The sequence below is a fragment of the Aythya ferina genome, assembly GCF_964211825.1.
Source record: "Aythya ferina genome assembly, chromosome: 2".
Lineage (NCBI taxonomy): Eukaryota > Metazoa > Chordata > Aves > Anseriformes > Anatidae > Aythya > Aythya ferina.
The window spans coordinates 69,542,344-69,554,931 of NC_140297.1; the positions used below are offsets into that span (position 1 = coordinate 69,542,344).

General features: G+C 35.1%; 1 protein-coding gene across 1 annotated transcript in view; it reads left to right on the forward strand.

Moving 5' to 3' along the window:
- Window positions 1-10,714, forward strand: part of LOC311432454 (uncharacterized protein) — a gene marked incomplete at its 3' end in the record, with an annotated part of 78,822 nt that extends 68,108 nt beyond the window's left edge. Inside the window, exons 14-16 of the mRNA XM_084510904.1 lie at window positions 5,406-5,494; window positions 9,235-9,374; window positions 10,624-10,714. Coding sequence (XP_084367030.1) covers window positions 5,406-5,494; window positions 9,235-9,374; window positions 10,624-10,714 — 320 coding nt within the window. The remainder of the gene's footprint in view (window positions 1-5,405; window positions 5,495-9,234; window positions 9,375-10,623) is intronic.
- Between the last annotated feature and the right edge of the window lie 1,874 nt (window positions 10,715-12,588).

Below are 12,588 nucleotides of genomic sequence, written 5' to 3' on the forward strand. Positions count from 1 at the left end.
AAAAGCATCCCTGGATTTGCAACAGGCAAAAATTATTTTTGTTCATCTTTATTCACATATCAACAGATTTTTTTTTCTTGAAGAGCTCAATTTATGATGCTTGGTAAGTCTATTACATGTTAATTTAATTCAAAACTTTGATTTCAAAAGTTTTGTTTGTTTTATGATGGAGGATTGTCAGTAACGTAACCAGTAAACTCAATATCTGCACTCAGAACTAGAAAGGGGAAAATGTTTCACTTTGAAATCCTCCAATTAGTTATGCAGTATCATGTATAAACTAGGATTTATAGTCTATCTAATGTTTAATTTCAACAGCATTTTCCTGCCCATCAATGCTCACCCCAACAGGCAGTGCCTCCCCAGCCTTCCTGTCAACTGAAGCCTAATTTATTTTTTTCATAGTCTCCAATTACACATGTACCACAGTAAAAATCGTGGAAACGTGTTAAATAATTGTCACAAATATTGTTAGTCAACCTGTGACAGAAAGCTTTCTGTTCATGTTCTGTTTTTCCTTCATTCCAATGCTTTATCACCTTTCTATAGCACACCCAGAAGAAATGTTTGGACCCTGATTTTCAAATCTACCAGCTCAGAAATATTCTTTTGTTTAATGTCTGTTTTCAAAAATAAACCAAATATTGTCTGAGAATATTTAAGAACTTCAATTTGAAACTCCCTCCATGTCTGTGAAAAAAAACATTGCAAGTGAATTGTGTCCTTTCATGATATCAAAAAACATTTGTCTGAACAAAGCTTCAGAATAACACCTAAGAAAGGGAGGCACTCAGTCTAACTTTGGTGCTCTTGCAGATAATACTCAGCATTGTATTCAGAACATATTAAGTTGTCCCCTCCATATAAAAACAAACAAACAAAGACACAAACAGAGACACAGCTTCATTGTACTTTTGTTATTATGTTTGGACAGAAAGAGTTTATTTTTTAAAACAGACTTGTGTAAGTGAGAAATGGTTCTGTTGAGAGGATTGTTCTGTTGAGAATACTCACAGATACTTCTGAAACAATTTTTTGAAAATCATTGAGTCTTCCTTGTAGTATTTCTCATTATGCTGTAACATGATTCTTTTTCTAACATGCTGATTACATCTCCATAACCATTGCATGCAGATGCAAAAGTAATAACCTAAAATAAAAGCCCCCAGAGCTGTTCTCATTGGTAGTTCCTCATGGGTGCCACATTCAAGGGAAATATGTTTTAAAATGAAGGTTACTTGCCCTTCATACTTTGTACAGGCAGAGACTCAGGTGGCTGAACCTTCTCTTTCTCTGATGATTTTTTTTTACTCTAAGTGGGACTGTGTAAAGGATTGGGTGATTCTTGCAGATAGGATTAAATTCAACTCCCACTTACAGTTGTGCAATCAATATAATCCACATTCTTCTCTTTTTCCAATTCTTACCACATCGATTGATTCCCAAAGGGCAGGGTGTAACTGAGGAGAGAGTCCCGTTTGACTTTTCGTGTTGTTCTGTAATTCAACCAAGTTGGAGATTTGTGTGTCTGCTGCCCCACTCCTGGGTGGCACCATTGTAAAATTCTTACCCCCTGACTAAAAAAGAAGTTGTGGCCATCTGAAGGGAGTGCACTTTATCCTTCTCTGACTATAAAAGTCAGAAATATTTCCTGTCAAACCATCTTAAGCTAATTTCCTAGCTGGTGACTGTCCTGTTTCTTTTTGTTCACCTTTTTAAAAATTGAGTGTTTAAAAATGCTCATTTTTATGGTGATAACAATTTCAGTAGAAAGAACAACTGAATTTCTAAACATCTTGTCCAATATTCAAACAGGATAGAGGAGACTCAGATCCAAATTACTTTCTTTTTCTCTTCAATTTTGACTTCTGCAGGTCTCTTCCCACCCCCGAATATCTCAAAATTTCACAGTAAATTATCTATATGTATCCTTTAAAACATTCATAGTACAGACAATTTTTCCCATTCCGTTCCAATCCCAGTTCACAAAGGATGTATCTAACTTTTAGGTTTTAGGGCAACTTTGAAGCAAATGTCTTGCTCTCTGGTTCACTTTGCAGAGTAATCTCAAGATCAGAGGGTCTGGACTCCATTAAGATGAAGCTAAGCAACAGGGTGCACTTTGGGATTATGCATCAGGTAGGACAATTAGGTCCATCAATTTCCAGGATGAGACTAGTGCAAACATGAAAGAAACCCTTCAACACACAGTAGGATACTCAAAGCTTACTGTGGTCCTCGGAATTGCCACTTTCACTCCACAGACCCACTCTTATTGCACCACAGTACTTGTTACAGAAGACATAACCAAAAAGGGTAAATTCCAAACTTGATGTAGGCGATTAAAACATTTACATTATACTCTCCAGGGCCTGAGAGGCAGTAAGACACCCTCCATGATTAAGAGTCATGCTAATACTCTCAGGTATTGCCCCTAAAAGGCTTATGCTGAGAAAAGTAGTTGCATAGAATTAATATTTTAGTTTCCAACTTTCCATCCTTTTTATAAAATGTAGTTCCCAGCTGAACTCATGGACTTGTCACAGGTGACATATTCTTTGCATCTCATATCAGATGTGAGCTATGTAGCATCTAAATTCTTTTTTGGGTGGACCTAATATAACCAAGAAATAAGATCGCCCTCTTTCCCATTCTTTCTTAAATCTAGGTGTTATGTTATGCCTATTCCAAAGTGGTGGGTAAAAATGTCAGCTATTTTTTCCTGTTTGCCTTATACAGATGCATATCATCAAAACCATTCTGCTGGAGTTCCTATTAGTACCTGATCACTGATTTAAAGCATTGCAGTTATATTAAGGTTTTTATTGTTTTTGCCAGGTCCTGGTATAATCCCACTTTCCCATTCTTATGTGAATTATCTAATTTATTAACAGAAAGTTTACCTTGTTGTACCTTTATCATAGTTATGATACCTATCTTTGTTCATTCTTACTTGGTGCTATTTTCTCCTCTTCAAATTGTTCATTTTTATCATGAATGTTATGCTCCCTTGTCAGGGAACAAAATGTGTTTTGAGTCAGTTTACTAAAATAGTCACTGCTAAGTGCTATATCTGGACAAAGTTGACACCTTTGACATTTTCTAAAATGGCAAAAATAACTGTATTTAAGGTATGATTTATGGGTACTATATATCAAAGCAATTTCTATGTTACTACAGTTTCTGATGCAGTCATCCCAACTCCTTCAATGAAGGAGCTGTTGATAACACAGCTAATTAATGTTTTATTAGTTTTCTGTGGTCAATTTTAAAGAGTCTTTAAAAAAAAAAAAAAAAGCTAAAATGCAATTTAATAATGAAGAACTCTGTGAATCTTTTTTTCTTTCTCAGAACTGCTTTTTTTTTTTTTTTTTTTTTTTTTTTTTTTGTGCATATGGAAGAAACAATGTCTACATAGCTCAATTTTATAAGTCGCATTTCCCCCCACTATGAGCAACTCCTATGATTAAAAAGAAGACTGGAGTCTTTAGATGTCTTTCTGATTGCTGGCCTCTATTAAAATCTTCTTAAAATAATAGATAGGTTTAATTCCTCAAGTCAAAGAAAAATTATATCATCTTAAGTATTTTCCATATTTATTATATTGATGAGACTTGGCTATAGAGAAAAAAAAAGGAAGCAAAATCTCTTGTATTGCAAGTTTTAAATGTACCAGGCTAAGGTTTACTTAATTAGAACCTCCAGGCAATAAAGGAGCCCTTTTTTTAAATTCTGTGAATCTTAATATGCTAAATAATGCAAAGCTTCAACTCTTCGAGCATGAGACACACATCTGGCAGCTTAACATTTAAATTACAGAAAAAAAAAAAAACACAACAAAACACAACACTTCAGTAGTAATTTTCATGAAGAAAAGAGTGGGAAATGTATTATAACTAAATTTAATTTCTTTTTAGATTTTTCATCCTGTCTAATTGTAAGCATTTGCCATCTCCTTTATTTATTTATTTTCATACATTTTTTTTTCTGTACTTTTTATTGATCTTTAATTTGAGCAGCTTCTTACTGTTATAGCATTGAAGAGTTACAAGGTGTTTTTACTTGGCAAAAATTGTTTAGAGAAATCTATGAGGAATTAAAGTAATGAGCTCAGTGGTATAGAAAGAGACAAACATTCAGAGGCTTACAAATAAAATATTAAAAAAAAAAAGCATGTAATGATTAAATAACAAACTAGAGATCCCATTTCTAAATTGAGTACCATTGTTTTCTTTATTCTTTTTATTGTGTGACTTTTATTTTTATTTTTTTGTCCAAGGTAATTATTGCTTTGTTCATTTGCCTGCAAAAACGTTGTCAAAGTTTTCATTATTTCAGCAAGGCTATTTGGGAATTATTTCAGTTACAAACAAAATAAATAAATAAATTGCACAACAAAGAAAACCACAGCAACCATCTTTTCAAAGGTATGCTTATATTTTAGTATGTGTCTGTGTATGTGATACATATCTTTTGTATCTGGTCCTGTATCACATGCATGGAATATGTGGAAAGGATTCAAAGTATTTGTGCCACATATGTGCAGAAGTGTGACAAAACCCAGTAACTAATTCGTGTAACTTCACTGATTTCAGTAGACCTCTTCTTTCACCCCACCTGTAAATCCCCTCTGAGTGCTCAGCATATATATATACCTGTATATCCATAGATCTATAAACAAACTGTACCATATTTTTATAACGTATATCTACAGCTATAATAGCTAAAGGCAATTATGTTTTTAAGGACACTTGACTGTCTTTTATTTAGGGGGAATTGGAACCAACTGGGAAAAAAAAAAACACAAAACTAATCATTAAGTATATTTTTGGCTTATCTTCTGTGTGCCATAGATTAAGAAATACAATGCAGACATTTATTTCCTCCTCACCATTGCTTGCCATTATGTGGGAGTACATTTGTGTTCATGCTGCAGGTCACTGCTTTTACGTATTTTGACGGACTCACTAACTAAGTAAACGTTGCTTAGAAAACATTAATACTTCAGATCCCCATGCCTCATTTGGTGACATTCTCAATCCGCAATCATGGCCATGCAAGAAAACAAACTTTCTTCTCTTTTCAGATGAACATATTCCGGAGTGTTTAAAATATCTTTCACTGTTCTTCTTGAGTCTATTTTTTTTCCTACTTATTCTTTCTCCATGGTATTTATACAGTCATTATTTCCTGCACCACAGTATCTGAAGTCTTCCCTGCATCAGCCTAATGCTTCTGGAAGGTAGGAAAAAACAAACAACCTACTTATAAGTAGGACAAATGGGGAAAAATGACCTGCCTGGAGTCATGCAGGACTGTGGTGGAGGAGGGAACAAAACCCAGTTCCTTCCTTTTCAGAGTTTTATCTTATGTACCAATATAAAAATGCACCTTTTCTATTACAGAGAATGATTTTTACCAAGATTGCTCTGGCTATACAGATGATCACTGTGGTATCTTTCAGCTGAAAGAAGAACAAGGAATACGGCACAAGGTACTGGCTTTAGTCTGAGCATCACCATCACCCTGCAAGTGCATGGTGAAGCCACTGGAGCTTCCACCTGTGCCATTTAGGAATAAGTTGGGGGTGTTGTTGTTGCTGGGTTTCTTTAACACTGTGGATTTGATTACAGCTACCATAAAGTTTTACGTGGCCAGCAGTATTTCTGTCTCCTGTGTCTGTCTCAGCCAAAACAAAACAAAACAAAACAAAACAAAACAAAACAAAACAAACAAACAAAAAAATTTCCAAAGAGGAGTAGGAAAGACCATCCAATAATCAGGCAATAATAATAACAGCTTGATCGAGGCTGCACTGCAAGGTGATATAATTTCAGTGATATTTAAATGCAACATAGATTTCCTATGTATATATAAACTTCAAGTCCTCATTTCCTTGTGCAGAAGAACCATCATCAGGTTCTTTTTAGTATTCGTATTCCTTGTAAATTAGTCAAGGACATAATTAATTTGTGAACAAATATTTTGTCAATACAAGGTACCATGAAATCACATATGTATTGTGACAACACCTCCTGGGTGAGTTATACCACATAAATACTGAGAACTAAGACAGAAGGAAAACGTGTTCCTGAAAATTTGTCCATTACTTCTACCTGCATAAGCTGATGTAAGTCAGATATTTTCTAAGCAAAGATGCCAGTTTTGTCTTTAAGTGTTGCTACCCTTTAGCTCTGCATGAACTGTGATTGCAAATGTGAATATTCGAATTAACAGTTCTGGCAATTCATCTCACCCTGTTCTAGTCTACTCTGAAACATTTTTAATGCTTTTAATTGCCAATGGAAAAACGTCATCATGGTTAAACAGTACTCAGAGTACTCTTAAACTTGTATACATGTACTATATGCATATACCTGTACATGTACCATGGTATGAATACCTGGTAGATGGGAATTATTATTGCAACTTTGACTTTATTAGTGTTTTTCCATACTTGGTGATGATTTGCATATAAATATCCATGAACAAAACCAAACTGGGCAATGGGAAATTCCTGCATTTTAAATGACTATGTTTTCAAGTGACTTATTTCTTTAGGGAAGTAACTTAGAGAAATCAGTTATAAATGAGTTTAACTGCAGACTGATGTGTGTGTAGTCTTATATCTATAGGAAGACCAATCTAAAGACCAATGAAGTGGGTGTAATGGGCAAAGCAACCCAACCCATGGGAGTGGTAGAATGAAAGTCATTTCCTACAATCCCATAATAGCACATTGCCTTTGAACAAAATGCCACACTCTTATAGGATCCTCAGATGTGGCTAGCTCTCAAAGCCACATTAAAGTGACCTGATTTTAGCAAGGTGCATAAGCTCAAGGGTAATTCAATACTGTCTAGCCCCTTTGGATTTAGTGAAATGACTCACTAGCTTACAGTTATTGACATGTTTAAATAGATTTCTGAACTGAGAGTCTTACAAGAAAAGTTCTGCACAAAAGAAACGTGAGCATGTGAAATCTCATTTCAAAGGTTGTAAGAGCCCCTCTTTTTTAATAGGATGAGTGAACCCTAATGTTCAGAGATCCCTGTTTTAGCACATTCAAGATTTAGACACTTAATCTGAACTATGTCATTTAGGCCTACTTGTAACTCTAAATTGAAAATGTCTTCTAAAATAATTTTACTCAACAATCGTAAATTGGACACAATACAGAACTAGCATAAACAGGGGGAAGACAGCAGTTCATGTAGTGGATTATTCAACTCGACTACCACTTTTCCTTCTGAAAAAATATATATATGTGTATGTATATATATATATATATTTAAACACAAACAGAATTTTGGGTCTCACCTAACCATTTTGGGAAAAGTAGATTACATCAGTGAAAACAAACATAACCCTTCAGACCTCCAATCACCTATGCTACAGAAGTACATAATCTCCCACTGAGTATCTCCTGAGCAATGGGCATTAGCGACAACTTATTTTTTGTTGCAATTGGAATACACACAGTTGCATGTATTCAAGATATTAAATGTTTTCTATGAAGGACACAGTGCTTCTGGCCAGTAACTTCCATGAGAAGTAAAATATATTCTGTTGCCATAGTCCCATCCTCATGCATATGAGCAAGCTCCTGCTTTTGTACTTCAGACAAGACCAAACATAGTCTCAGAGAAATTCACTCATAATGCTTTTCAATGCTTTTAGGGTTTATGTTTTAAATAATATTTTATATGTATTTTGCACAGGAACTAGTTTCATGGAGACCATGTCAATGTAAGGCACTTTACACACTACAACCAACTATGTAGCCGGGACTTTTTCTAGGGAATTAGGCCAGTCATGTAGTAAAGTGCAATGCTATCAGTAGCTGCTTGGCATTAGTATTTAAAAAGAGCTTTGAGTGTGCTACCCTTTTCTAGTCTGCCTTAACTCTTCATATTTACATAGAATCACTTTTTGACAATATATCCCATTGCTTGTGGCAGCTTTTCCAATAGCTGCTGAATATATAATGCTTGTGTCATGTTTACCAATAACAATGTTCAGCATTATGTAGGCATGGATATGAACCTCTGTCTGTTACGTCCATGAGCCTTAAATTAAAATTCAAAATGTAGCTGCAGTCTAGGTAATCCAAGCTTCAGAATACAAATTTGCCTTTTAGAGCAAAATAGTTTACTGAGTGAAAAAGGAAAAAATAAATCTTTGTAGATTTCGTAATTAGTGAAGTATACAGTGATGTAACTACATCTAAAGCTAAAGCTTGGAAAGCTTGTTCCTTGGAAACTTTGAGATTTTTGAGATCAAGAGAGCAAATTTGGATATTCTTTTTCATTACAATTTGCATAAACATGAAGGCCAGAAGCATCCTTAAATCATTTAGGTTGTCTTCAAGGAAAGTTTAGAAAATTTTAACCACTTCTTCAGTAAGATCAGTAATGTCTTCAAGTGAACTACACTAGTTTCCAGATAGTCATTTACTCTTAACCTTGAAGGCATCAAACACCTAGAAAACCCTTCACAGAGTTTGCTATTGTGCTTAGAAATGTATTAATAGATAGCTTTGTTAAGTCCCCTGAGGAAATCTGTTTAGTAATGGCGTCTCTTAGTGGAAGTGATGTCCAGTCCTCTAAGAAGGGTCAATTAATGCCAAGCACACAAGAAACTTGCAATCACTCAAGAGAAAGGTGACGCTAGTGCTGAATTGGGCCTGAATAATAAGAAGAATTTTATTCCAGTGATAAGCACAGATTATGAATCTATACTTGGTGTTGCACTGAAATATGCAGTACTATCCCAACTCCTCCTCTGTTCTGGCACCAGAGCAGTGTGGCCTGGATCAGAGTGGATCCAGCTGAGAGCTAACCCAATTTAAAAAGAAAGAGGCCAAATAGTGTTAATTCCCTTCCTAGATCAGCTCCCTCCGTATGCTGTGTGGATTCTGTATGGATGTCCAATTTTTATGCTGATAAAGTGCAGTGAAATGAGAAGGTAGAGGAAGGCTAGATGACTTCTGGTGTCAACATGAGTTAAGAGGATTTCTCAAACCACCAACGTATAATAACAAATCAATCCATTGAATGATACTCTTAAGCATGTTGAGCCATATTTGCCACTGCTTTTTACAATTTTCTTGCAGAGTGAGAAGTAAGACAGAGATGGAAGTCCAAAACAGGGTGAAATTGGCAGCTCTTTGTTAGCTGTGCCCAGCTAATCACACTACTATACTTTTTATTTTTTTTTTCTTTTCATTTAAAGATCAACTGGAATAACCCACCTGAACAATATTATCAAGAAAAATCTGGTCCTGTAAACAATACAAGCCTGGAAGAAGGTAAAGCATCTTCAGAGATCAACTTTTACTTGGAGGAGTTAGAGAAGTATACTTTTTCTCTATGGTAAGTAATCTCATCACCAAATAACTTCACAACCCAGAAGCATGCTTTGTTATTCTTGTATTACAGAGGTATCTACATTCAGATGAAAGTTATTAAGCCACAAATCCAATACATAAAGTTTGACAATTACTTAAGCAATGTCAGATTGTCACCTTTCTACATGCCTATTATGATTATGACATCATAGGCTATTTTTCCATAGAGATCATTTTTCTGTATGTGTGCTATTTGTTCAGGTAAATATTAAGTATTTTAGTTTCTGCTGTTTGCTCACAGTAGCTCCTGGCCTTATTTACAACATGTATACCTTGCCTGGAATACAGGATTACTGATTTCATTGTACATTTCTTCCCAATAAAACTTTACAACCAATATTTCATTTTCATTCACAAAATCATTGTAAAGTGAAAAAAGGGTATTATTTCCCCTTCATAGATAGGGATACGAGGTAAGATATTTCTTGCATTTATAAGCAACCAATGTTTTTTGTTTGTTTGTTTGTATTTTACTCCTTATTATCTTGTATGACTGAGGATGATCAGAAAAAAAATTGGAAACAATTTATACCTGATAATGCAATTTTGAAATTCTAGTATTGCTTTGAGAAACTGTGAGTTTTGCCAAATAAATAAATAAATAAATAAATAAGGAGTGGAAATGGAAGATTTATAGCAAAATCTCAGTTCTGTGTTTTAGTAACAGTACACTATTATTCTTGGATGTTACTTTAAATATTATTTTTCTCTATTATAAAATACAGATATGGGTAATGACATAAAATGAAAAGATAATTTAAAATGAAATTAAAAGACCTAATTAAAATGAAATCTTTTCTTTTACTTATAATTGTTTTTCCTGGGATTTCATCTTCAAGGTAATTGCAAAAGTTGGACAGTTATTTATAATTAGTAGGAAACAATGAAGACCCAATCCTTTGTGAAATGAAATAACAGTCTTTCATATAACTGTATTGTGATTTAAAAGTTCAAATTGTGTTTTGAAAGTTCTTAACACAGCCATATTGTATATCTCTTCCACCTGCAAATCATCTCCAAAGTCTCAAAGCATCCAGAAAATGAACATCAGGATAGGGAGGATGTCTCCAAAAATTTGGGTTCAAATGACTTCCCTATCAAACCATTGGAAAGCAGGATTAACTGCAAACCAAGCAGCCTCCAATATTGCTAGTCTGGATAATAGCCTGTCATTCCCTGCTCTCACTTGCCATGTTCAATTCATGCTTTTAAAGTTTGGCAGGAAATCGGGTGAAGACACTACAGAAACAAGGTATATTTTTACTATACAAACCTGAACTAATCCCTAGAGATGGTCAGAACTGAGCATTGCACGATGCAACAATCAAGTGGAAAAAGCACATAATAAAAAAGACTGACATGACTTTGCTGAACTAATCAATATTATTTTGGACTATTAAAAGCTCCTGCGTCCTGGCCATGATTTAAGAAGATTTTAGAGTAGCAGTGTTCATCTAAATATCTTTGCCTGCTCCCACTGTTTTATTTACCTGTCTCAGTTTTCAAATTATATTAACCATATTATCATCAATGATTTCCATCTCAAGGTGCTTATTTTATGTGTCAGTGTTTCTCTTCTGCGTCTTTCAGAGTTACAGCAATCCAATTAATTTTAAAGTCAGTAACTGGACAGCATCAATCTTTCTTTCCAAAGTCATTCAGCTTGAAAATGTTGGGAAATGGGGCCCAAATTCACTCTTCCTTAGCAGCAAAGAACTCCTGGAGCACATATTAGTTTCTGGTCACTGTCCCTTCAGCAGCCTAGCTCCAGGCTTTTCAAGCTCATGGTCTCTGTGGTGGCATGAATATATGGTTTGCACCCTGTAAGGTGCTCCAGCAGGAACAGCCATTATATGGGACCTCAGCTGGCATTCACCTCACAGGCATGGGATCTCAGCTGGCATTTACCTCACAGTCTTATATGGGACCCAAGACAAAATGATGGTTCTCTCCTCCTTTTGCTTTTCCATTTCCTCTGCTTGTCATTTCTGAGGAAACCTGGTTGATTTTTGGATCCCTGTGCCAGTGTGGACACTGGCTTTGCTGTGGTTCCATTAAGGGGACCAGAGCTATATTTGAGCACCATGAGTTACAGGGTGCAAACCATATATTCCCAGTATGAAACAAAGGCTACCAAGCATGCTTCCCAGTGACTGTGCTTTCTGTCCTTCAGTGAAGACAGCTGAGGATAGTATTTTATTATTTCAATATGCCATTCTATTTACAGCCTTTGTCATCCTGTTTGAAATAAGCATCACTGTTTGCTTTTTTTACTTTTTTGTTTATTATGTGAAGGTCCCATGAGCTTAGAACAAAACAGAATTTAGAGAGCATTTCTTTGCTTTCTGCTACACAAGTGGTAAAATGTCATCTTTATCAGAAAGAAAAAGAAAAAGAATGGGAAAACAAATCATTCCATTCTTGGTAAAGTAATATAGATATTGTCTGTAGCATGCCATGTAAAGAATACGTCTTTAATCATCCTTTTTTTTTTTTTTTTTTTTTTTTCTTTTTTTTTTCACTGAGAGTTAATTCAGTTTCTGTCTGTAATTGAAGGAGTATCAGATCCCATACAAGTTGTTAATTGCATTTGCTAACATGCCAGTATGAGGTTTCAGTTGTTATTCACTTCTGTCCATCTTTTCTCCTTTCCTTGTCTCCTACTTTCTCCATCAAAGGGCGTCAAATCCTCTTTGTCTGTTTCCAGACCTTCCTCTCTGCTAGGATTGCTGCCTTTTAAAAAATGCAATGCAAGATAATTAGCTACTACAAAATTTTTTAAGAGGACTTTAGATCTGGGGGCAGCTTAGATGTCCATAAACTTCAGAGTTTCAGATGCTCCAAGATGCAATCTGAGCAATTTCCTTGATCTTTTACTGCAGCTGGTAAATCATTTATTGGGGCAGGTTATTTTACAAAATCCTCTTTAGAAACAAAATCCCATAAAATGTATTTATCATAAAATACTGCACAACCAACAGTCTTCAAAGTTGTACATACACAGTATTAATTAAAAGCTAGTGTTGTATTGTGACAAGTTAAAAGTATGCACCCACAGTCTCTCTTTCCTTCTCTCCCCCTGACTCTCCCTGTATTTATTTCTCTCTCCTTTCCTCTCTCTCATCATCTCTTTTCTTGTAGAGCTTGCCAAGGGGGAGATTGCAGAGCAGAAGCAAAAT